This window comes from Branchiostoma floridae, chromosome 7 (genome assembly GCF_000003815.2).
Source record: "Branchiostoma floridae strain S238N-H82 chromosome 7, Bfl_VNyyK, whole genome shotgun sequence".
In the NCBI taxonomy this organism is placed as follows: Eukaryota; Metazoa; Chordata; class Leptocardii; order Amphioxiformes; family Branchiostomatidae; genus Branchiostoma; species Branchiostoma floridae.
In genome coordinates, this window is record NC_049985.1 from 11,872,564 (window position 1) to 11,899,604 (window position 27,041).

At 39.4% G+C, this 27,041-nt stretch overlaps 2 protein-coding genes across 3 annotated transcripts; one reads left to right on the plus strand and one right to left on the minus strand.

The window, feature by feature from the left end:
* Nucleotides 1–130: 130 nt before the first annotated feature.
* Nucleotides 131–4,278, plus strand: LOC118418779 (NADH dehydrogenase [ubiquinone] 1 alpha subcomplex subunit 2-like). Its single transcript, XM_035824816.1, has 3 exons — nt 131–279; nt 2,927–3,033; nt 3,566–4,278. Exons 1-3 carry the CDS (start codon nt 179–181, stop codon nt 3,652–3,654), a joined length of 297 nt encoding a protein of 98 aa, XP_035680709.1. The 5' UTR covers nt 131–178; the 3' UTR covers nt 3,655–4,278.
* Nucleotides 4,279–4,513: 235 nt separating this feature from the next.
* On the minus strand, nt 4,514–25,940 carry LOC118418767 (zinc finger protein 473-like). 2 transcript variants are annotated; one of them, XM_035824797.1, is made up of 3 exons: nt 25,795–25,940; nt 9,128–11,609; nt 4,514–8,784 (listed from the first exon to the last, which is right to left on the minus strand). In XM_035824797.1, exons 1-3 carry the CDS (start codon nt 25,847–25,849, stop codon nt 7,695–7,697), a joined length of 3,627 nt encoding a protein of 1,208 aa, XP_035680690.1. In that variant the 5' UTR covers nt 25,850–25,940; the 3' UTR covers nt 4,514–7,694. The 2 variants fall into 2 exon arrangements, with proteins under 2 accessions (XP_035680690.1, XP_035680691.1); XM_035824798.1 differs by lacking the exon at nt 25,795–25,940 and adding an exon at nt 17,852–19,131.
* Between the last annotated feature and the right edge of the window lie 1,101 nt (nt 25,941–27,041).

Genomic DNA, 27,041 nt, shown 5'->3' on the forward strand with positions numbered 1-27,041 from the left:
CATTGAACATTCAATTGATCAATTTTTTTAATAAAAGTACTAAATAATAAGATATAAATGCATAATATATACAATACACTATATAAATTATAGAATGTACGACATAGACAAATTTTATTTGTAGTAACTCATAAACTAAGTCACTTACATAACCTTTGTGGTCTTGTCAACTTTCAAGATGGCTGCCAACCTTGTCCGAGCGATGTCCCCTTTTCCAAAACATCTCAAAGAACTTCGTCTTCATCTTTGCCAAAGATCAGCCGCAAGTCAGGGCGTGAGGTAAGGTATTCATGCAGCTGTCAACATTATCATTTCTGTCTAAGGTTACTGATATCTGGAAGAAAAGACGATGAAATATCACCCCCCTCCCCCATCACAATATTTTGTCTTCGTGAATTTATGCACAAGGTCACACTACTAATACATGATCTTTAAATTTGTAACAAGTTGTTCTGTGAGTGTTTGAAATATCCGAGTTAAATTCCTACGTGTTTTGATGTATGGTTTACTGTAAAAAAAGAATGTACCATGAATATCTGGGTCCCTCATCTCAGTCTCCTTGTCTATAAGCGCCCCCTACCAATTTATTTGGGTGGTTCATCTATTATTACTATGATTATGAAGTAAACATGAATAAAATGTCAATACAATTAGAAATAAAACCTTGAAGAGATGGAAATCTGGCACATTTTTTCAACAACTAACATATCATTACCTAGTGTTAGATATATAACAACTAGTACTACAGAAATATTCATGATGGTTTTACAAATGTATGTTTGCAGTGTCAAAAGATTCAAAACCACCACAAAAAAGTTTTGTTCTGTCTTCTTACCTATCCCTTGTGCTTCATGTACAAATGTACATACTATACAAAATGCAGTTCTTCGTGGTTGTACAACTTCCATTTGTGTTTCCTGGTTCTCAGTTTTAATCATAAAACATTTAAGGCTTAATACTAATAATAGTTTGTTAATTTTGTAAACTTTGATTCAGGATACACGTGTGTACTTGTTTACATAATACTAATAGCAAGTTATTTTTAGTTATTATCACCTGGGATAAGATATATTTTCTGCAAAAAATGACACAAGCATTAAGAATCCCATCTACAGTAAGTGCCTATATAGATCTACATAGACCAAATTTCATTGATCCTGAGTGGTCTTTTTGGGCAGGTTTGACTCTGATTATAATTGTGTGATTGATTGCCTGGAGTCCAGCCTTGTTTGCTTTCATCCGCTCCTAAAGGTCGCTACCTGCCAACATTTTTTGGGGGGCGACGCAAATATCGTCACCGTCAAACGTTTGATAAACGGCGGCCCGGGTAATGACCTTCGGGGGCAGACTAAAGGGAACAAAGTTAGACCTGTTCAACTTTGTCCCAGAAATTGGGACAGTTCCTTTTTATAGGTGTTGCCAGAAGGCACAGCAGACCTAAGTAAAGGTCATTACCCCAGGGAAATTCCTAATCAATTAGCGAAAAGCCGTTAAACTTAATTGGCATCATCTCAGCATGACCACATGTAGAATTTACATCAAGCAGACAGGTGAGGAAACTCATGGTCAAACAATAAAGCTGACATCTTGTACATGCCATAAACATTTCCAAGGCTACATCATTTCAGACATATTCATTCATAGTTCAGAGCGAGCTGATAAAAATCTTGACTAGTACTACTATATCTTCGCGACTAATCCTCTGCTTGGAGAGTAGACATTTTCCTCTCACGGCAAAATTTACAGTGTAGTTGGGATTGCCTACAGTGTAAATCGGTACTAGTAGTTGGATGACAAATGTTCAGTAACTAACTGCTTGAATTAACTCTCAACCGCACTTCAGACTCTGCACAGTTAATCTTGTTAGCCATGACTCATCTGCTGCGGCCCTTACAGGAGATGTGCCGACTTTGTTCAGCTGTTGAGGGGTAAAATTTAATGGAGCGAAATCGCGGAACACCCAATGTCTTCACACGCAACGTATTGTCTGGATGATTGTCTTGCTTGAACCGATATAGCCAGAGCTGGAAATAGCCAGCTGCAGGCCCGTAGGTCTGAGATTGAAGAAAATAGTACTAGTAACTTGCAATTTCTAGTCTAAAAACACATGCTCTGAGTACTATTGTTAAAGGTATCAAATACGTTCATTACAGAAAACGGAAATACACTGTATTGAGTTGTAATTGTTGTACTAGTGATGTGCAAATAAGTGTGGTCACTTTTTTCTTCCTCTCAGTCAGGATCTTCTCAGTCAGGATCTTTTAATGAAGGCTTACATTACAATCAAGATCTGATCTGCACACTATAACTTTTCTATCATCATCATCATATCTTGTCGCTCCATCTCCTTATCTAGCAGCGGGCTGCCTTGTTGGCCTCTATTAGGTCACTGTCCGAGCAGGTTGGGCCCAGTTCAGTTTTGTAACAGGACTATGATACAGGGATTGAAATATGCTTTTCTGCATACCTGCACTGGTGCAGGTAACATTGGAAATTACTTGCACCAGACAAATTTACCTGCACCACTCTGAATGTAGGAAGCATGGATTATACTAAAATTGTTCAGGAACCATTACTATTCTTTTCCTTTATACTTTGTTTGTAGGTGGTAACATTCAATGCAGCTAATACAAGTAATAGCAATCCACATATACCTACATCATATGACATTTATGTATAAAACCCAGTACATGAACTAGTGCAGCATAGGTGCAGGTAGACACCAGAAATACCTGCACAGCTCCAATTTTATCTGCACTAACCTGCATATGCAGGTGGTATTTCGAGCCCGGATGATATATCTTTGCAACTCACTTGTATGTATGAAGTGACATTAGTTTATCGGTCATTTCTACCAGAAATTAGTGCAACCTTAACGTATTATGATCTGAGTGAACATTTTCCTCTCTTGTTACACCACACACAGGGACTTTGTTGAGAATCACTATGTTGACCTGAAGAAGAGCAACCCACAGTTCCCCTTCCTCATCAGAGAGTGCAGCGGGGTGGAACCAAAAGTCTGGGCTAGATATGGTTAGACTGTACTCTTGTTTTATACATTGTACAAACAGTTGAAAACAGATGGACCTACTGGAGGTACATTGTACCTGGGTCTGTCTGTTTTCAACTGTTTGTAGATTTCTGTAATAATTGGTACGTATAAAGCTATAGCTAGATCTTGTCCTTTGCTTTACTAAGAATATGTCTTTCTTGCTTCTAAACAAAACTACTAGTATCAGGTGTACAACACATTCCTCCTTTGAAGTATTAACTTCTTGGTAATACTCTAGTTTCTTCTTTCTGCCATACACATTATCGCACATCCCTTGCATCTTCATAAATTCTATATAGATACCAGGTTGCAATGTTTTTATGTAATGGTTACAGCAGAGAGGTAAATTCAGCCCCAATTGTAAAAGACATATCAAGAAAATAGGGCCTAATAAATACCTGCACATGTATGGAGGCAGATTCAAGTAAATGTCATTGCTATTCCTAATATTCTGTGTTTTGTTACACTGCTTCATGTCATGTTAAGAGCAACAATATTATATTTCACCTGTAGAGTTTGGAAGAGAGCGGAACCTCCCCCTGTCCAACATGTCATCTGACCAGGTGGCCAAAGCCCTGCAGATGCTGGCAGAACAGAAGTAACAACACCGTGGGAGGAACAGGAAAAGTTGTACCTATAAGTAAATCTTTCAGACTCAGAGCATATAAAATGTACAGAATTTCTTCTCACCTATATCTTGTTTGAATAGAGACAGTTCAGTGGTTTTAATTTCATGGTCATATTACAGGAGGAGGGCTTCAGTTTCTTTGGTTTTCTTCCAGCTATCCGAATTTTATCCCCAGCCATGTCTTGGGATGTTTTTGAACTGCCCCCCTCCCATAATTGTTCACAGGGTTCAGTCAACAGTTCTTCTTAACTCTGTTTATGGGTGAGTGAATAACCGAGATGTCAACATTGCTAACTATGTGGATTAGACAACAATGGAAACTGGTGTCAGAGGTGACAAGAAGATTGTACCTTTTGACGTATATAAAAGTTCAGCACCAGTTAGAGGTAATATCAGAACGTTCCCGTGGGATTTTTCTAGCCAACAGTAACGATGTGACAATGTGAGCCGAACCTTATTTAATGTGGTGAACTTTGGTCACGATAAACAGCATCAAATGTTAAATGTCATCAAAACAATGGAGACAGAAAGAGACTTCAGTCACTGTTCTTCTACAACACTTGCTGCTTTATTAGGAAAATAAAAGCACTGAACACCATATTGGAATGTTACATTGTTTCATTTTGAAAGCACTGGCTGCAGTATTCATCTAATTGGTTAAACAAAGTCATAAATTGCACTGATACAATTACACTGAGAGTGATACAGAATCTGATATTCATTTTTTTACGTTGATTGTAATTTTTTTGCTTCATAAAAATCAGATACATGTAATAATTATCATAATACGCTGATAGGGTCATAGTTATGAAACTGTTCCGTGTAACGTTCAGTTTACACACAAACCCTTTTTTTAGAACAGAACAAGAAAACAGTAGCTTGGCCCACCAGAAAGCTCTTATTTTGACCTTGGGTGTGAAAAATGGTTTAAGATATACATACCCTTAACCAAAATGTACTATAATATCTAGAACAGAACAGAATTCTTCTGCAGAATGACCTGTCTTAAATTTACTAATTTCACTCTTGAGCAAAGAGAGCAAAATTTGATGTTTTTTTTAACCTGACTGTAAAAACTTCTGGTCAGGGTAATGTATAACAATGTATGTTACAATATGAACAAACAATATATCAGGAAAATTATGGCTTTGTTTCCTTCTATGGTTGTTCAACTCTATCTTGCCTATGCATAATGATGCATATCATAAAATAAAGTAAATTACACAACTCCCTACACCACTATTTGCAACATTTTCAGTGATATCAGTAAAGACTTTCAATAATTTGCAACAAATAACTCGACTCCTATAGTTACACAGTGACTGCATGTCTATCTAAGTTTGTCATACAGTATTGCCCTCTGTTTTAGAGCTATCTTTTCAAAAAATGCCTTTCATGATCATGAACAGAAAGAGTACCCATTTTGTACTTTTTTTTGTAAGTCCAATTTGCTTAAAATGCTTGCATTTTTTTGGAAAAATTTCCAAGAGCGCAGATGGGGTCTGTTATGACAGTTATTTTATCTAGGAAAACACGATCAAGAATTTGTGTAGATGACAGAAAGTTAGACACAGTCAAAAGTGCCCAAGAGGACCACTCTTCAGAGGACTAATATTAGTAATAAGATTTGGTCTATGTCAATATTTTACTATAGACAAGTGTCAATGGGCGAAAAGTGGTCACATTGGCCAGGTTCATGTATAGCCTCCATAGCAGGCTCTCTGGGCCTTTTTCAATTTTTTCGGGCTTATAGAACACTTTTGCTGGCTCTTAATACTGGGTCGTTTGTGTTGACGGAAACCAATAAATGGGAACATAAAGGCCCAGAGAGCCTGCTATGGAGGCTACTTCTGTAGAGTTGGTCACTTGTACTTGTTTGACTGTGCACAGGGGTAACAATACTAACAATTTGAATGGGAGCTCTAAATAACTAATGCAACAATTTTCTCAGAGTCACACTCCATTCAAACTATTTCATTCATATTAACTATCACCTTGTTATGCTTTAAGTGATGCAAATATTTGATTCTTATATAGCAACTGAAGTACCATTCTACCAAATCCCCTTTTCTGAAGGCAATGCTGTATGATTTGATAACACTAATCTACACTTATCATGTGATAATAGTCATATATCCTGAGACCTTAACACTTCCACAATTCAACTTTTACATTGCAAATTTTACATTGCACTAGAAAGTACTGATTTTTTGTCATGATTTTATAGGTATGAAAAGCATTAGAATTGTTATAACTCTGACATTTTGACATGATGCTATAAAACACCAAATCTAGAGATATCTATACTAGTACTGGCATCAAAATACAAGAAACCTACACTACAAAATTTATCATTTAGATTGGAATAAATCTATATGAAATTACAAATCTTCAATCTGAAAAAATGTACATCTTTGGTTTTTCTGCTAGAATACATGTCATGTAGTTTCAAGTAACATACACACATACTGTGCAGTACAGTGTAATAAACCTTTTTCACCTTATAATGATATCTGAGATTTTACCCACAATAACAAGACTCACATGGATTGTTTTACATCTCTCAGTAACATAACAACATGAAACAATCATTGTTTTGCTGAACATAAAAACCTCTTTTCAAACAATGGCCGGGGACAGACATGCAACTTAAACAACAGGTCAGTAAACCTAACCGGTGTTAATTTGAAGGCTACCAATTATTTTATTATCTCTAATAAAGCAGAAACGCTGGAGGTCAGTGGCCAGGAGCAAATTTTTATACAAGGGCATCGACGTCTGATGCAACAATAGCTCCCTGTTGAAAGGGTGACCTGTGACCCCACTCTTTTCATCTTGCCTGCCGGGGCCAATGTTCTATCAAGTGTTCACTGTACTGAGCAAGGATAGGGGCAGAGGTTATGGGCTAACTCACTTTGAACTGATTCTATTGTCGAGTAACAGTAGCGGGAAAACGATCGTCAAACGTTTTCATCCAATTTGATGTTTTGAAGATTGCACACTTGATTTAGTACATAAAAGTATTTGATCTGTGTGTTGATGAAGTGCAGTGTGCTGATATAAAACTGTCTGGTTTTTGACAGACAGTGTACTGGTAGTATCAATGATCAGTACCCTGATGTATGTGCTAGCCTGTGGTACACAAACTTTTGCTGTCAGGGGCTCATTGAGCCTCTGTCTCAAGACCAGTGGAAGCTTGCTTCAATCATGACTGAGTCAGCCTACCCAATGTGCCACCCTATGAAACCAATTACAATTTACAGTTTAAGCCATCAGATGTCTGATAAGTTTTTGATGTGACTGTTAAGATGACTCAACCTATCTTCATCAAGTATACATGCACATGCTACAAAATGTATCTAAGGTCATTGGCCCAATGTTGAATGTGTATTTCTACCCTTCTGCACATTTAGCTCTAACTCTGTGGAAAGTGCCAGCCAAAATACTGTAACTAAGTTTTCTAATAGCATTTTTAGTGACTAACACCTTGTTCTTCCCACATTTTAAACAATTTACAAAACACACAAACACAAACATACAAACATATAGTATTTACACATACACTGATTAAACCCTACTTATACCATTGCATAGCTGCCTTGCATTAATATGGACCCTGCCACCAACTACAGTGTATTTAGATTTTTCCACATTTTGTTGAACAGTTTGGCTACCTAGTCATAAATCTATGATCTATAAGTCTTAGGACTTCCTCTTTACATGTACATTAAATACTGGTTGCATATTTTTGATGGAGCAGCTGCTATTGCCATTCTGAATGCTCTTCTTGCTAAAGGCCATTACATCTGACAAAATATCTTCTTTTCCCCACCCTCTCACATTCTGAACAAAACTACTCTTGTGTCTTGTGGGGAACGATTTGTATCGTTTGGATATCGTCACTTGTATACATGTCTCTCATGTCAAGGGTATTTTGGTTGCCTCTCCCTTTAAAGCATGGCCATACATGTACTTAACATATGCTGTAGACCTACATGTTTGGTGTGCATGTCATCAGCAAGGTTGCTGTACAGGCTTTGCTGTTGCAGCCTCAACCTCCGTCGCAGTTTCAACTTCCTCTATGTGCATTGGCTCTTTCCTATCAGTGTCAGTCTCCACATAGCTTGTATATTTCATCTCCATATTAGGTTCTTCCTTGTCAGTGTCCACATATATTGCATTTTTGTTCAGCAAAGGCTCTTTCTTTTCAGTGTCATAGCTTGTATTTTGCACTTTTATAGGCTCTTTCTTGTCCGTGTCATAGCGTATATTTTGCACCAGTGTATGCTCTTTCTTGTCAGTGTCATAGCTTATGTTTTGCACTTTTATAGGCTCTTCATTGTTGTCAGTGTCATGGCTTGTATTTTGGACCAGCATAGGCTGTTTCTTCTCAGGTTCCACATAGTTCATCTGCATATTGGGCTCTTTCTTGTCAGTAAGGACATATTTCATATGTTTGACAGCAACTTTAGTGGCACTTCTGTTCCAGGTGTGAGTCTTGTGGTGAGCTTCTATCTCTGCCACAGAAAGGGTGAGGAAGTCACACTTGGGGCAGTCGTACACTGTATCCTTCTTGTGGACCCTCATGTGAATGGCCAGGTTGTCCTGCCTGGAACATGCATACTTGCACAGCTTGCAGCTGAAGGGCTTCTCCTTGGTGTGTGTCCTGATGTGGTCGATCAGTTTGTTGGCCGTCTTGCCCAGGTAGCCGCAGGTGTTGCACCTGTACAGGTTGCCGTAGCGATGCTGCTGTGACACGTGCATCTTCAGCCCCAGCTTGGTGTCGGTGGTGTGGCGGCAGATGCGGCACTTGAACTCTTCCTTCCCGTGGGTCAGCATGTGGGCTTTGAGGGCGGACATGAGGTTGGTGCCGTAGCTGCACTTGTCGCAGTTGTGCCTCGTGTCCACGTGCATCGTCGCCAGGTGCTCGCTGAGCTCCTGCGGGGTCTTGAAGTACTTGTGGCACTTCTTGCACTGGTACATCTTGGCCGTGTAGTGGACGAGGAGATGGGCCTCGAACTTGGCCTTCATCTTGGTCACAAAGTTGCACAGCGTGCAGGAGAACAGCTCAGGTTCGCTCATCACTTCTTGTGCCAATGTGAACCTGGTAATAGTTAAAGATATGTTTCACATTAGATGTCTGTATCCCAAGGTAATCCAACAACTGTCTTTTCTGATATTGATCTTTTTGAATGGTAAGAACACTTTGTACACCATGGTATATTCAGTAATGCTAAATGACTTCTCAAAGTGGACCTTACATCTACAAGTACATTACTTGTTACTAAGTTGTTAGGATATTTTTCAAGTGACTTTAAAGTTATGTCAGGTTTATTCAAGGGCTTCATTGTTAGAGATTTCTGCAAGGAAGAAAAATCATTGTTTCTGCTGAACTGTTACTACAGTAGTCTCAGTTATAGACCTCTAAATGCTCTGATGTATCTCACCTGTCCAGTGGCTTCTGCCGGATTCCATGATTCTTGAAGAGGTGTTGCTTGATGTCTTCTTCAGTCTTGGAGGTCGACTTGCAGAAATTGCACTGCACCTGAAACTTCCACTGCTCTCTCTCATGGTACAGGTGCATGTGGCCGCTGAACTTCAGACTGCTCGAGGACACAAACTGGCACACTTGGCATTGGAAGTGGTAGTGTTTTGCACTAGTTCCATTCTCTTCAACAACGTCCACTATACTCGCTGGATCTGCCTGCAGTTGGTCGGCCTCTGCAGACCCCTGTTTTGGAGAGATGAACTTCATCAGTTCGATGGGGTTTGACGGTTTGAGCTTATGCACTGCCATGTGTTGTTCCAATGTTCTCTTGGCCTTCGCACTGTAAGAACAGAGCTCACATTTGTACTTTCTGTTCCCTACATGCAGCTTCATGTGTCGATTCCAGCTTTGCTTTCGGGGAAAGCTCTTGTTGCAGAGGGTACATCTGAAGACGGGCAGCCCTCCCTCTTCCGACTTGCAGAGTGCAAAGGCTTCCGCAGCTTTAAGGAACTCGGTGGTCTCCTCGGAGGTGCTGGAAGAGGAGCCGTCCTCTGGGCTACTTGTACCAGATGTGTCTGATGTCTCCATTGTGAAGTTTGGAAAGTTGAGAGAAGAAAAGGTGGTGACTTTATTGACGGTTAGAGTTGTTGGCTCATTATTGTTTCCTGGTACCTTTGCAGCATCTTTGACATGAGTTTTATAAGGTTGGATGGAATCACTTGTTGCAGTAGTATTCTCCTCTTGTCTGTGTTCTTCTGTCTGATGTTCACTGTCTTCTTCTGTCTTAACTGTACTAGATTGTCCAAGAAGAAAACTTCTAAGTTGCTGAAGTGTGCCAATCCTTGCTTCTGTGGAAGCACCGCTTACTTCATTGCTGGAATGTACAAGGTTGCCTGTGGCTGTCTGGTCCCCTGGCTGTGTTTCTTGTTCTCTTGATTGTCTATTTCCTGTTTCAGCATCTTCTGATGAAAGCTCTACTTCCATTGCCACAGGTTCTGCTGTATAGGTCCTACTCATGTTGTCTTTGTCTCCACCTGTTTTATCTGCAGTCTCTTCCAACTCCCTTCTGTCAGCTGTGTTCATCAGGAATGAATACTTCTTTAACATGTCAGAGTAGGATGTTGGACTTTCCCCCAAAACTTCACGGTGGTACCTGGTGGCCATGTGTTGCTGGAGGTTGTCCTTTCTGGCTGTTGAGTATGGACACAGGTGGCATTGGTACTTCTTCTCTCCAGTGTGGGTCTTCAAGTGACGGGCAACGTGGTTCTTGATGACCTTATTGCACTCTGGACAGTTGAAGACCTTTTCGCCTTCATCTGTCTCATGGTAGGAATACTTTGTGTGCATCTTTGGTGAAAAAACATGTGGGCTCAGGCTTTCTGTTTCTCCACTGTATGTCTCATTTCCATCTCCTATCTCAATGTTTTGGGATCCATTCAGAGAAGAGGATTGACTCAAGTCCAGAGGTGTCTCCTCCTCCATTACATCCTCATGGCATGTGTCCATAGTCTCTTCTTTGATGGGAACCGGTTGAAACTGAACGGCTCCAGCAAAGGGTGGAATGTGCACAACAGCTGTGGAGCCGTCCTTACAGTTTGTGACAGGTGATGCATTGCCGGAACAGCCTTTTTGACCATTATCTAATGAACAGTTGCTCAGATTTTCATCAGTGACCTCCTGTATTCTCAACGGTGATGCCCTGTGTGTGCCACTTTCTTTGTGCCCCTCAGAGGCAGATCCTGCGCCTGTCAGGTTGTTCCTGTACATGTACATCGCTGTGTGCGGGAGATTCGTGGGGAAACCCCATCCCAAAGAAACTCTGTTTGTTTGTTGTGAGCTAGGGTCGGAGTCGTGAAGTGCCATCCGGTTTGCTGTTGCTGTGAGCGCTAATGACCACGGCCTTGGGGGATCTGTTTTTGGTGGTTCTGCTTGGCAGGCCATGACGCTCACACCCCCTGGCAGCATGTTGTACTGGAGTCTCGGCATGTCTCTCACCATGTTTGATGAAGGAATGGGATAACTGCTGACATGAGCTGTGTACTGGCCATACTTCCAGTCGTCTGTCCCTCTCGGTTCTTGCTTCACTCTCACATCCTGTCCTACGGGGATCCTCCTACCCACCTGGCTGGGCGGCCAGTGAGCGTTCCAGGCTGCCGGGTAAACCACACCTCCAAAGTATGCGTACATCGCGTCTTCACCGTTGTCTTCTGAATCGGCTTCTGTACCACTATCTAGACAGTCGTCAGGCTCATTGTTTGTAAAAGCGAGGAATTGTTTGGGGTCTTCTCCTTTCTTTACCGGTATGTGTGTGGGTGCTTCCTGTTGTGAAAGTAGGGTGGGGTGACCCTCCCTTCCTGAGGTGTTTCCCCTTTTTGTCTGCCGTCTGCGTCTTCCTGTGTTTGTCTGTGGAGTTCTGGATGGATCAGCTGACTGTGACTCACCTGCAGTGGGGAAGAATTCAGACGAGTTTGTTAAAATCCAGATTAAAGATTAAAAAACACATCAACATTATATGATAGTTACTAGTAACTGCTACTACTCATCTACATCTGATCAGTCTGCAATCTTTTAAGTTTTAAAAAAGTTTTGTAAGAGTTTTGTTTACACATACATTTTATAAAGTAGTACCAAGATTTGTTTGTGTTCTGCTTACTTGTTTACCAAATAACGTTTGTAGAATGAACTTGATTTACATCAGAAGAGTGAGTTGGTCTACGAGAACTTTGCTCTTATTTACGGTGAAGGGCAGTGATAGAAAAGTAGGTGACGTAAGGACACAAACAATTGATGCCACCCGGAGCTCTAGATGTTTATCCTGTGACGACATTAAAGAAGATTGGATCAGGCCTGCGTCCACCCTAGCAGGGCCAGCGGAAGCTAATTTGTCAGAAGGTTTCATGAACAAAAGAAAGTTCACCTGGTACTACGTCATGGACTAGTGTTTAACATCAGTGCCCTTTGGGGGCGACAGATTAAGCAACAAAAACTCACTGAGCCACATCCTACAGATACCCGTAAGGTCATACAAATGACGTGTATGTGATGATTGTATCTTGTAAGTTGATCATTGATTGTTTATCGCCAGGTGGGGAAAACAGGAATGACTGACAGGCAAGAATGTTGACTCACTATTGTACAATTCTTCTCTCAACTGCCAGTTATTTAGTAGATTTACTTTGTGTGTTTTAATTACATTCTGAATGTACAACATGACCCTCCTTTCACTTTTCTGTTATTGTTTCTTCCAAACACATTAGTCCTACAAGAGCTAATCATCACAAGCAGTCCTGTCAATCAGGTGATAAGAGTAATATCATAACACAGGCAAATTGTGAGTGACAAAACCTTCCTGATAACTTCATTGAAAATTAGAGTCAACTGATTTCTTAATTTTTCTTTCAAATTTCAATGAACCAATTGATTTACAGAATATCAAGCATCACATGTCTCCTATGGAAATGTGAATTTTTATAAGTCTTACAAAAATGTACAGATTCATGTTTTCTGTCATTTGGCATACTAACAAATACCTTTCATAAATTGCTGTTTTCAACTTTGGAACAGACAGGAAATCATGGAAAAACAGGGCCCATACAGAGTCTATGAAGTAGCTAAATTAGGTGATGACTCTTTTACATACATGTACATGTATTACAGGATGTATAACATGTATCTGGTGAAAACTTCTAAACGAGCATCCTTGGTGAAGGCAAACGTACTAATACTTGTATCTAGGCATTCTTTTCAAGAGACACGACAAAGTAAAGCGTGCATGATACGTCCTTGGAATAGCCATTCTGAGCAGCACTAAGTAAAGGTGAGGCTAGGGAAATGTCTCACACATTGTCTGCAGGGAGTGGCCTGTCCGCTGATTTATTACCTCTGTCTGAGTCTGTGAATACAGTCATAACTGCCATTGTGTGCAGGTATTTTAACGAGCTTCTGCATGACGGAATATTCCACTTACAAAATTCTGTACTTGGACTGTTTCCACAGTATTTCTTTCATACACTAAACGAAAAAGTGTTGCTGATCTGGTATGTCAAGCAAATACATGTACATGTACAATAAGGGTGCTGTACTTTTTCTAGGTGAAATATAAGAACAGAAAATGAGGAAGAATGATGTCAGTTTATTGACCTACTGAGGTTATACATGTAGCTTAGCAACAAAAGCAACACACAGTGCCAGACTGGAGATGAGTTATAGCTGCTACATTTACTGAACAAAAGTTCTACTACATTATGTGGACCCCCGACTATTTTATTGCCCCCACCTGCCTTAAAATGTACATACAATGTGTTGTAAAACTGTCTAGTTTGAAGGCCAAAGTAGTTGGCCTTCAACAATGCTTGGAGATTGAAGATATGCCCTTTCTGAAATTTTGGTAACTATTGTTACTGTACAGTAACAGTAACTATGAAAACGTTATGGTCCATTTTCTAATTAAGCCATTATGCTTTTTCTATAAAAAAAAAGCAAGAAATATATTACGCATTGTGGGAATGGACTAAACTTTAAAATCAATGAAACAGAATTAGCAGTAACACTGCACATTCAAGCCGAGAGGGAAACTGATCTAAAACAATCATCATTATTACTATATATTAGAATGGAAGGTAGTAACATCCGTTATATGGCATAGATTAGCTCTGTGAAGATAAGAATGGTATAGCCCTAAACAGTGGAACATGACCCTGCTTTTCTTGAAGCAGATGAGTCGGTCATATGACAGATTGACAATGGAAGAATTCCCCTGTGGCGCTCCTATAGCATGCTGGTGTTTAGGGCATGCCAACAGCTCGCTCGTGCGCATGTGCATACTGCACAATCACGTGGGAGGGTTACTCAGGGGCAACGCATACTATTTTCGTTATGCTCCGCTTTTTCAGCCATTTTCACACTACTGCACGTACATGCCATTGTATCATTATATAAAGGAAAGAACTTTAATCAGCTTTTCAATTCAAAAGATATCGAGGGCAATGGGGAAAATAATGATCACTTTGATAACCCGGTTTTAAACAGTACAAAGTCTAATAGAACAGTCAAAAGTGATTACCTTTCATTCACTGATAGGCAAAATCCAGTTGATATCATACCAATACTGAAAACATTTAGTCTCTTTTGAATGAAGCAATCTAACATAGTGAATACCAACAGTCCAAATTCACTTCCCCATGATAGCTACATATATATCAATGGATGAAAGGAAATTTTAAGGTCATCATCATACTTGAGAATATATTGTGGTGCTTTGCAACCTTGTGTGGATTTGCTCCTTTCAATTCTTTCAAAAGAAAATTTAAGTAGTTGAACTATTTTCCATATTGCTCATGATTACATTTTTAATGCAGGATCAAGAAATGACACTGTGTTTACCCTGGCTACATTTTGTGGCCCTGATTTAAGTTGCAGGTTGTTATATGTATGAGAGAATGGGTCATGACGGGTAATACTAAGATTGTAATCATAGGAGAATGCCCTTGAAAATGGGGTAAATCAACAGAATGTAACATTATATTGAATGGTTTGTACCATCTTACTTGGTTTTAGCAACCTAATATAATTGGCCCAGAGGTTAGGGTGGAGTGGGGTTTAAGTTGCAACAGGGCTATTTAGATTCCAAACTATGAGCTGCAGCTAAATCATGACAGTCTAATCACTAATATATAATTGTCCTTTATAAATGGCAAATCTTTAACATTGAAATACACAATCAAGTACAAATCTGATTGATAGATACATTGTACATGTTAGATGGCATTACAATACACTCTTTCAGGAATATTCACTGAATTAAACATTCACTGGAGATTCTTGGTGTACAGATAATAGTATCTCAAACTTTTGTTTAAAGCTTTGTGACTGCAACTTCACAGTTATATAACTTACAAAATAGAGTACATTTTCTGTCAGGTCTTCCCAATAAGAGCTAGGTTGCTAACTAAATGTAGGTATTAATTGATAGCACCAGATTTTTACAGTTAGGCAATAGGAAGAAGGTTAAGCCTAGGATTACTCTAACTTACTATGATAATAATTATGTTTCAATAATGATTTTAGCTATGGACTGTACTGAACAATCTATATTGTATGGTAAAATTGCATGTATCATGTATTTACATTTAAGAGACCTTGACATTGTTTCATAAGCTGGTGTGTTACGCCAAAGGGCGGTTATACGGCTATATTAGATACAAATACAGACAGACATTAAATCATTACTTCCTATTCACACAGTCTCTCTATTAATTTTTAAGATACTATAATCAGTAAGATTTGATACTGGTATCGATTAATATGAACTTACCATTGCCGGTGGGTTATGTTTGGAGTTGTTGAACAACTCAACTTACTTTACACACCAATGCATGCTCTTTATCGCGCGGCTTGGACCAAATTCAGCCGGTACAGTCAGGACTAGACTAGACAAGTTTAGGCTAGTCGGATACACATGTCGCCCCAAGCACTTCTGCCGTAGGCCTGGTTGACCTGTGTAGCTTCTTTTCTTTCCCAACTGGTAATTAATTTGCCGCATGGACAAAACACACAAAAGACTAATTTTCTAGCAGCCTTTGTAGTCTACCTGATCTTTTTTAAGATTTTATTTCATGCTTTGTACGGTCACTTGTTTGACTTCTGTGGTTGTAAGCCAAACGTTACTGTGTGCCAAAGCTGGCGATCTGGTACTATAACTGATTTATTGAGATTACAGTCTGAACAGACCAAAATTAGTGGCAGGGCTGAAGAAACCTACAACAACATCACAACATTCTTTCTGTCTGTTGTATGCTTTCAAGACATGACTTGTAGTAGCACAATGCCTGCAAGCATATGTGCCGAATAGTGACAGTCTCTTTGAAGTATTGAAGCTGCAAGGTTAAGTCTTTGTTAGATAGATACACGCTGTAACAGTCACTGTACCGGGTCACCAACCTGGCTTTGAAATAATTGTTGATAAAGCTTCTTTTCAACTTATGTAAGTTACTGACCTTACTCTAGACAGACTTGAAGGTATTGGTATTATGTAAGATGGGCTTCTGTTGTGATGTGTCCCTGACCGCTAGGTGACTGACAGTAGCTGTTAATTTGCACCCGTGCAATGGATAACATCTAACAAACAACCACAACAACTTTTCAAAATTAGCTGACTTAGATGTACATGTCACAAAACCTTAGATTGGAATAGGGAGTTTTTCTGATGTTTCTTTTTAGGTAACATTGTATATCTAGTTTTTGTTGTAGCCTGACCTTGATGTATGTGTCAATGACAGGAAAAAAGGGTCTGGGATTGCATGGCAGTATAGATAAAATTACAATGTACATTGCATTTTGTAGGACAGTTCTGATTTTGATTTTGATTCTTGAAAGAAAATATTCAGGACAATTGAGTGATGCTTGAAGTGATTGAGATGGATACGAGTAATCTGATGTTTCTGTTTTATTTAGTGACAATTAATAGGAGATTTTTGCTGATTTGAAATAGGAAAGCTAAACTTAAGGAACATTATGCAACATAAATTGAATACTGCATCCTTAAAAGTCACTGATATATGAACATGTTCCACCCATATTTGCTGTTTTGATGTACTCCTCAATGATTATGTGTAAATATGCAACTCAGTTTGAAAGTTATTACGGTTCTTACAAGCTGCAATATCAAAGCAAATACACAATGATTGTCTTATTTGTTTGTAAGCTTGTATTGCATGGCATAACACACCAAGTTTGTACCGAGCGGTACAAGCTGCAAATTCAGACTCCACTCACACGAGGATAGACCACTACTCTTATCAATAAGTGGTTGTTCTCCAACATGCTTTTAGGTGTGCCTTTCCTCAAACACTAGACCTCCATTTAACGTCCTATCTGAGGGACGTCCTTTAAGCTGAAGCTAGACAGTGCTACTGTACTCATTTACTCCTGAGCCAAGTGAGGGCATCGATGTGAAGTGCCTTACCCAAGGGCACAACATCCATGCCTGTCGGAGATTTCAACTCCAGGTCCTGAGACAACAACCCAAACCACAAGGTCACTGTGTCAACAATAGTTTGTTAAGGTTAAGGTGAACTGCAGTTGGAAAAGCAAGGATTGTGAGGACAAAATAAACAAAAAATATCCCATCTGTACTTGGGTGGAAAGCCTGGCGACAGCGGTAGTCGCACATTACCGACTCTATCTCTAATACAATAAACTTTAAACTAAATATTACTAAGTCTTCTGTGTAAGGCCATTTCAGAGATCATTTTGAAAAGGAACACAAAGACTGGTGTTGAAAAACAATCATGTTATTCATTTTTTGGACCATTTTGACATAAGCATGCATTTCGCCAAGTCGTAAAATGCAAGCATACATGTACGTGCACAGTGTGTAAACAGAACGATGGTGCGTACTAGTACATGTACGTCCTCAAATTCGGATTTCACAGGGTTAAGCGCTACTTAAGGTTTATCTGAGTGCTTGACCACTTAAAGGGAAGTTCCGTTTTCAAGAGACACACTGTTCTCATATAAATTGAATGGAAAATTTGAATACCTTTTAGCCAGGCAAGCAATGATTTCAACAAAGCGAACTCCCGTAGTACACATACAATGTACCTCGCACCAAAATCCTACCTGTGCCGATTTTTAATGTTCATGTAAACGATAATCTTAAACGAGAAACAAACGTTGGACCTACTTTTGACTGGATATCGCTGAGTGTGGGTTGCGATCGCTCTGCTGTTCTATTAGCGGTGAGTAAGAAAAGGGGCGACTCTGATAGTTGATCATGACTTATACCCTGCACACAGGATGGGTGTCTTCTTCGTAGTGGCCAGGTGACTACACCTCTTTCCTGTCTGGTGGCCAATGACGACGATTGTCTCTCTAATAGCCACAATAGGCCTTGAAATTAAGTGGGCCACATAAACGTGTGTGCATGTCATAATTGGTCGGCTACCTCTGAACTGCATTAATTTGCATTTAGTGGCACGAAGCAAAATCACCAGCTTTGAACTTCATATTCACATCTGTAGATTGCCCAGGCAACGTTAATGTACCCTTTCTATATTTAATGATTACTGTCTTATATAGCAATATTGCTGCAGGAAGCATTTTCTTTCCCCAAATACTTTTCTTTGATGTAGGAAAAGTACTGGTGGCTTTTCGGTCTTGGATCCGATCCAAAGGCGGATCTGAAATACCAAATGGGCTGAGCAAAATCATGTGATAGTTCTAGATCTGGATGCACATGTAACCGCCCTCGTCAGTCATTTTTTTTAGAAAGTACCCAAAAACCAAATTTGTTTAGATACTTAACATCAATCTTTCGTGTAGTTCTTTTGTTCTTTAATTTACAACCATGTATACGTGTAAGATACAAAGAAAAACTACATGTACCTACATATAACATGTACTATCAGGGCACTTAATATTAGTAATAGTGACAATAAGAACTGAAATTTCCACACAAAAAAGGGGGTGGGAAAAGGCCTTGTATGTGTACTGGGGTATCAAAGTACACTTCTTAGAAGTTAGATACCAAATTCTTGGATTAAGGTAAAATCCTTATCAATTTCTATCAATTAAACTTAACTTGACGCATAACGTGAGATGAGATGATTTGGCCTGACGCTAACTATTCTCACCAAGAGACACAAAGGTGGAGTTTCCTCTTGACTAGACGAGTAAAATCATCGTTGAGCAGACGTGACCTTTGAAAGGGTGTGAACCTAACCCTTATCATAGAGGTAGGCTTTGTCTGTGTGCATCAGGACACACCTGGAGGCCTCTCACCTGAGGTGTGGTGCCCACAGCTTAACTTGAGTGGAAGGGAACACTTATAAACAGGGTGTGAGTTCTTGTGTGCATTCTGAAAAGCAGCTTTGATTTTGTTCTCAGGTGTACACCTTACGTTTATCTCACTTTCCAAATGCCAAGCATGTTTCAGAGGTTAGGCTATCTTTTGAGGTACATATACATTATACATCATAAAGAGAACTATAAAAAAATTCATCATTAAAAGCATTTAAGTTCATTTGTTCTCTAATGAGGAATCTCTATAGTTTGTTCTTCTCTAAAAACATCAGAGAGAGGGTGCTTTTTCTAGCCACAGACAGGTTAATGACACTTGGTTTTCTCCTGCTTAAGAAGAATTATGCCACACACCATGTAATTTGGACGCCACATTAACTGACATAAGTGGCCCCATAATCACTCTCTCGTTATTTCAGGCATCTCAGGTGTGGTAGGGGTAGCCATTTGTGGGGATGGGTGGTGGACATGTCATTGACATGAGTCCTCTGTGCCTTGACCTTTGACGCAAACCTTAAGGTGTGATAATTGTTGTGGTTGTTTGTGTCATGATTTCATGTCAAAAGCATCAAAAGTGTCACCTGCACTCAAGTACTTTTGCTCCATTTTCCCCACAGCATTTTCTGATTTTTGACCTGCCCTGGTCTTGTTATGTTTACATCATGGTTCTGTAAATAACAAATTTGAAAGGGATTCACTGTCCTGCTTTGTAGTTTAGTGGCTGCTAAATTGATGTCCTGGCCTCCACCAAAAGGACAAGGACCAAAGTCTCACCTTCAGATTTCAACAATTTACTAAAATTACAGTTGGTTTAAGCGACAGGATATGGCTGGTAGAAAGGTTTTGAATGTTTTTTTGTTATCTCTTGTAGTTGGGCGCATAATGATAATACTTAATGGATAACTAATAGAGTATCAAAACCATTGTATAATAATGCAATCATTCCTCCTTTTAAAACACACATCATAGACAACATGTGAATCCCTCAGCAATCATATATGACAAGCAAACTTAAAGGAAGGAAAAGATATGAGGAAAACGTCTTTACTAATTTTGTGAAAGTCTGTGGTATCTTTAAGTTAATACATACTGACACAAACAAAGATCCACCCAATTGTCGTCATTTCCCAGATAATGACGACAATTGGGTGAGATCTAATTCTCTGTACACAGTGGATCATCGACTTGACATCATTGCTAATCCATGACTCAGAGTTAGACTTGTTGGCTTTGTTACACGTACCCACCCTCAACAATTAGGCTAATCTGGTTGGAGAAAATACAAGCTGCAGTGCCTTACACACTTCAAATTTTGGTGATCTTTTTCATGACCAAAAGGTCATTTTTGATTGGTAAGCCTTCTTGTAAAATTTCAAAAGCCACACGATGACACAATACCAATCCTGTAACATTGTGAAAACCATTTAAGGTAACAACTGTAGTACAATATGTGGTTGCTACTGTAGCATTTGTGGCAAAGGTACATGTATGTGAGAACCGTTGACCATGACACTTTTGAAGTCTGTACCACAAATCCGCAACTATCTCCCACGAGTGTCCTAGTTATCTATAATAACTGTAAACCTATACATAACTGTACAGTAAATGTGTCAGGGCCTTCATAAAAGGATTTCAGTACAGACAGTAGCACTGATGGCATGTTTAGGGATGGAGACATTTTTTTATAAAAGGATTGAGCTTTGCCTCTGGTCTAGGGCTGGGTACCGGTACAGAAAATTTAGGTCCAGGTCCGGTTCAGGTCCAGAGGATCAGGTCCAGGTCCGGACCTGAACCTGGACCTGATTCAGTATGACTCCTACTAATGGTCCATTTCACTACAAAGAAATCTGTTTGGTGTAGTATTAGACTTACACTGGCTTTTTAAAATCCTACAACGCTAACTGCACCTGTACGATTGGCTGTAAAACTTGGTAGAAATTACTATAAACTCTACTCTACTTCACTCTTGTTATTTTCTTCTACCTGCAAGCGCCAAAACGTGTGAATGCCTGATGGGTCCACCTAATTTTTTCAGGTCCGGTTTTTCTGGACCGGTCCAATAAGAAAAACCGGTTTTGTACCGGTACGCTGTACCGATACCCAGCCCTACTCTGGTCTATAGTTGTACAACACCCCTATACTTGTACAATGACAAATGATTGCTGTTACTTCACTACTCTTCCATGCTCAACATCTTGTTTCCTAAATGTAATATCAAATTGGTTGGTTTGCTTTGAGAAAAGGCAAGACTTTGTGAATCAAACTGGACAACCAGTGGATCAAAACTGGCAAATGATGGTACAGTTACTGTATTTTATGCAGTTGCAGCAATTAGTTTCTTCCATTCCTCATGAAAGGTTTCTCATAAGTTTACACTGCCTTATGTCCATTATACTGTTGGGTCTTATTGTGCCTGTAATGTACTGCTGAATACAAGATAGCAATTTGGTAAACATCCAGGATGGTATTGAACATGGCTTACAGAAACATCACAGGATCCTTGAAATACCCAAGCCTCCCTACCATGGCAGTAATGGGGGGAGGAAGACAGAAATATCTTAGACGCAAGACATTAATGTTGTGGCATTGATGTACATATTATATAAAAGAAATACCTAGTGCATGGTCTATCAATGCATTAAAAGTCACATTATCTTTAAATGGTCTAAATCCCTTGTTAACAAACAACAGGCTTTCAGACAGACAATTTCCAGTACATTTCTACGAAACCTATGGGCTTGTGTCAAGAATAGATTATATGCATGCTTATGTAAATATAATTACCATAGTCAATGCCAGGTCAAGTGGTATGTATTTATAGCTTGTATTTAGCAGATATATGGACTTTGGCCCATTTTTGTCCTTCTTTTAAATGCTGTTTTTCCTTACTATGGCAACCAGTCAAGTCTGTACAGCATATCGACAGAAAATCCATTTGCTTGGGTGACTGTCTCATCATGGTAATCACATTTTGAATTCAAACCAACCTAGTAGGTAGTTAGGAAAATATTGCTTGTCTCAGCATGTTCTTGTTATGGCTCACATTTAAGCATAACATTGTAGCTAAGGGTTTTAAGGTCAGAACTATAAGAAGTCTGTAAGTAAAGCCAGGGCTAAGGCCTGTCAATGCGGGGGACATCTTTGAAGATAAGGCTGTAATTGTCAAAGTAAGAGCTGTTTCCGGAGTTATGAGGGGCTCACTTCACATCCAAGGTGTATAGAAGCTAAAGGTTGTCGGGTGCAGTAATGGTCGCTGTTATGAATCTGTCTGCTAGCTTGTGGAACTAATTGTTTTGTGAGTGAATAAACAAATTGAATGATGGGATAAAGGTGTTGACATGGACGAGAAAGCGTAAAGGTCAGTCTGGTTTAAGGAGACACGCAATGGGTGTGGAGAAATCGTACCTGTCCAGCACCTCTCACTGGAGAAGTTATCTGAGTGTACTATAGTCTGTGGTACACTCTAAAAAGTGCATAACTAAAGCTGCAAAATATTTACTAGTGTATGTACAACATAGACTAGTATGATATATGCATAAAGTGAAATTAGGATACCTTCAAATGTCTTACAAGCATCATTTGGAATGTTGTTAATTTCTGAAATAGCCTCGTAAAAAATATGTTGTGACTGTAGATGACTAAGACTGATCGCAAAATCGCGCACATGCTCAGTCCCGCGCTTCGACTGGAATCGTGAGATATTATGCAAATGAGCGCAGCTGTGCGGTAGTGAAAAGGACCCAACATGAGAATATAGCAAAAATGGTCCAACTCTGCTCGACAATTTACAACTGACCAATTCTTCTCTCAGAAACGTAAAATAAACATTAGCTACATGTAAGTGATTGTTTGTTAGGTTAACTGTGTGATCTTTAAGTGGAGATTGCTAATCATTGAGTTAAAACTCTAATGTGGTCGTTACATTTACCTACACATGACTTACTAACGTCAAAAAGGTCTGTTATTATCCAAATCAACCCATTACAAATGTTCATCCTGTGTGTGGTAACAGACAGTGTTGTATTTGTGAGTGGCTATGCCTGTATCTTTCTGAAACGGCAATTGACCGCTTTTACGCGGGCATTGACCGGACTTTTTGACATGGCGCCATTTTCTCATTACCGTATTGCGTGCCACACTTGTTACGACTGTGGTGGGACCGCATGTAAGATGGATGCAAGTATATCGTGCAACATTGTAGTCACATCTAAAGGTTCACTGTTTGTATGTAGTGATGAAAGACACACCCAATCGGTGCACGTTTCTTTTTTCACAAACTTTCAGTTACAATCATGATGTCATCTGTTAGTGTCATATCATAACAGACTATTGTTTATTTCAAGAGGTTTCTAGTAAACAAAGTTTTATTTTCTAAAGTCCAGTGAAAAGAGTCAAACAGTTTCTGCTATCCAGCAAAAAGAGTTAAGCCGACATAAAAAGTACAATGTACATTGTACTTGGAATTCAATGAGTCATATTCTTACAAGGGAATGGGGGTTTAACCTTGCGTTATCTGGGATATACAAATGTATTGTCTTTTGTTGGATGTACATTGCAAAAGTACATCTCCTTTGGTTGTTGATGTACATTGCAGAAGTAAGAGATGGTTGCAACTAACATCTGTGTCTGCTGTTGGCTTTTCTAACAATAATCATGCTGGCCTGAGAGGGCTGTCTATCTCCATAGTGCTGAAGAGCTCTCCAATCCCTCCCAGTTTTAAAATTGGCTTCTAACTTGTCGTTCATATATATATCCCTGATACATTCAATGTTTATATCTTCATACAATGTTAATGGTAGGAGCTCTGTGATGGTACAGAACATTCAAGTCTAGGTCTGGTCCAAGTCCAGAGATCGGGTCCAGGTCCAGATCTGAACCTGGACCAGATTATAGTCGTACTGTAGTACTGTATCCTGTTTTGGAGAGCAACACAATTGTACTAAATTGTTTCTCATACTTTCTCCTTGTGAAGAGACTTTTTTCTGCCACAGTCCCACAAAGTCACCATAACATGCTGTTCTAATTCTCGCCATACTCTGAATCTCCTCCACCATTATCTTGTAGGTTTTTATATGGAATGCTGTCCCCTGCTGAGGAGTCAAGTTTAACTTGATCCAGTGATCATGATTCCTGATCACTTATTATATTCTCAACCAGTTATTGATTTACACAACATGTCTTCTTGAGTCCTTCCCCAACAGGGAAAGGCCTCTATCTGAAGGATGCATACTGCCTGATATTAAAGTCTCTAATAGCCCAGACTTGGAGTCCTTCAGCAATATTATATCTTGTGGTCTTCAGTCCTCTTGTTCTTTCTTTCCCTCCTATAAGGCAAAAACAGCAATTACAAGTAAAATTGATATTAGTTTCAATAGTGTAGGCTACATTTACATGTGTAACGGTGATACTTTGATAGACAAAACGGATCAATACAAAAGATTTATGATCTAGATCATCTTAATGGATGATTCAGAAAATATGGGATTGCGACACCCCTGAAATTTGTCAAGATGGTACATTCCAAGTAATGAATACTAGTACCCACCTGTTAAAGGCCAATCAGCTAGCCAGTTGTATATGGACCAGGAAAATTGGCTATCTGTCCTCTGATGACAGTGCTAACACATCACAGCAACTGTTTTATCCATACGTCTTGCAATGAATGTTGGTAAAGTCATTCTTCCATGAAACGTCCTCCGGATTAACATAATATCTATCTCAGAAACATTACTTGATCTTTGGTTTGCTTCACAACTTGATTGCTGGAATTGTATGATATTTCTGTTAGTTACGTTCTTCTGATACGGTTCCTCACATGCATTTTGATAAACAGACTATAGCTAAACCCATACAATTCTGCATTTTCATCATTTCCAAGAAGTAAGAAGGCAGACCTAGATGCTAACTGTGACATTCATACCAACATGTAGCATTTATAAACATGTCATTGTTTGTGACCTGTACTTGCCTTGTTGGGCAAAATGTACAATAATGACTCATTCATCAAAACTGTCACCTTGAACTTGTCAACTTACATATTATCTTGAGTTATAACATTTCACCAGGTGAACAAAGTACTGCGTACCTGTGTCCCCAATGATTCAGTAGAGGACTATTCCATTTCAACAGTTTTTCAGGGGGGCAGGAACAATCGGAAACCCTTGAATATTCACCTTATCTACATTCTTTATCTTAATTGTACATTGACCTAAATAGTACTAATCAACTTAACTTTTCCTGCCTTATAAACTTTTACAAAAATACATTATAACAGTAACATTGCATTCACTTTCCTGATGCATATTGTACAATGGGACAGTCCAGACTGAACTTTAAATGACAGAAAAATGTAACCAACATGCAAAGTGCACAATCTGTAAAACAGGCCACGTGAAACTCTCTGAAGTTGTTGACAACCTAAGGAACCTATTGCCCCCCTCCTCACATACAACAATGATCAACCCCCATGGGCCCTTTCACACACATATTGAATGTAACGGTAATAACATCACTCCAGTTTAAAACCAACATGACGGCATGGATTTGTTTACATCTGCGTAGTGCCGTCTGCAAGTTCATTCAAAAGTTGGTATGCTATGCAACTGAAATTGAATTTTCGAAAACATTGACTGATCAACAGTTAAGCTTTCAAACGGAAATGCGCATTTGCAGCAAGTGTCACGTAACGTACAAATGATATATTGCCAGGCCCTGAAAAAATGGCGGACGAAAACCCTAACCCTAAACAGGCAAACCGATATTAAGGCGGTATTTTCTCTGTTTTAGGTCAGCAGTTCGCCAGGTGTAACACTTCTATGAGATACCTACCTTCCGAATCCTCCTCGGCTACTTTCTGAGGCGTCCTCTGTTTTCTGCGCCCCATTTTTGCGGTGTTTCCGAGCGCCGCAGAGTTTCTTTAAGGGCTCAGATTTAGGGTCAGGGATCAGCACCGCGAGGCATGTCGGGATGTTGTTAGTTATCGGTGTTCCCTGCACTAAACCAGGTCCGCCGTTTCTTCATCACCAGAAAAAGGATACGTGTTCCCATGACTTCCTTTTTTTTATCAATAAACGTCTCTCTTTAAAAAATTGAGGATGGACCGTGAGGACATTGCGTCGAAATGCATCGCATTTTAATGAAGTTCGCTTACCAAGTTTGAATTTCCCTCTCTACCTCACATGTATTCTTTCTGTCCTTTAGTAGGGTTGACTTTCGTCTGAGTTAAAGATTTATCCTTCTTGCCATAACGTTACCCTGTAGTCTTCCGTAGTTCATTTCATTAATTGATAAATACTAAAATAGCACCTAAAATGGCAATCAACAAGTGGTCTTAACATTAGATACCGCAGATTTATGATTTTCGTTTGTCATCTAGTCATTCGTTTTGATATCCATCCATGTCAACGCAACAGTATGTAAGTTTTTTTAGACTTTCAAAATGTTGAGTTTCCTTTCATCTAAAAAATACGTTGCATGTCAGCCTCTCATTGACAACTGCGACAGTCTGAAAACTACACATGTACACACACACACTAAGACCACAAAGTGCCACCAAGGCACCTACATGCTTGTGAGTCGCAGTCGGAGAAGAATGTACGAGTGCCGCCTGAAAGAAAACTTTTAATGAAAAGTCCGATATCTGATCCTTTTGTTGTATGGCAAAACCTACCAAAAAACGTAATTCTATTAATAACATTGATTTTATGAAATATTTTCAATATCATCCACTTCCCAATGAAAACAGCAATGCAAATAGCGTCATTCGGAGGTCATAGTATACTGTATGTTGATAAGCGATTCAGGAACCTTTAGCAGCAACGCCCTCTCCCGGAATACCAGCGGCTTACATCACATCTGAGGGTGCTTAATTAGGGTTTGAAAAATCAGTATTGTGTTCCAAATCGTCCTGAAGAACATAAACGGTGTCGGGAGGTAAGGATTTTCTCTCTCTGTCTTTTTCTATATTTCGACCAAAGTGACCCTACAAATACAGTTTAAAAGTAAAAGTGGAATGCGTCGGGAATGCTTTTTCAACATCATATTGTAATTATGCAATTTTACAATAAAAAAAAGCT

Bases quoted from the DNA above. Each gene is read 5' to 3' on its own strand.
- LOC118418779 (XM_035824816.1), top strand. From the start codon at position 179: ATGGCTGCCAACCTTGTCCGAGCGATGTCCCCTTTTCCAAAACATCTC. The intron at 280-2,926 runs GTAAGGTATTCA...CACCACACACAG, and splicing joins GCCGCAAGTCAGGGCGTGAG to GGACTTTGTTGAGAATCACT. The intron at 3,034-3,565 runs GTTAGACTGTAC...TTTCACCTGTAG, and splicing joins AAAAGTCTGGGCTAGATATG to AGTTTGGAAGAGAGCGGAAC.
- LOC118418767 (XM_035824797.1), bottom strand. From the start codon at position 25,849: ATGGGGCGCAGAAAACAGAGGACGCCTCAGAAAGTAGCCGAGGAGGAT. The intron at 11,610-25,794 runs GTAGGTATCTCA...TCCCCACTGCAG, and splicing joins AGCCGAGGAGGATTCGGAAG to GTGAGTCACAGTCAGCTGAT. The intron at 8,785-9,127 runs GTGAGATACATC...AACTATTACCAG, and splicing joins CGGCAGAAGCCACTGGACAG to GTTCACATTGGCACAAGAAG.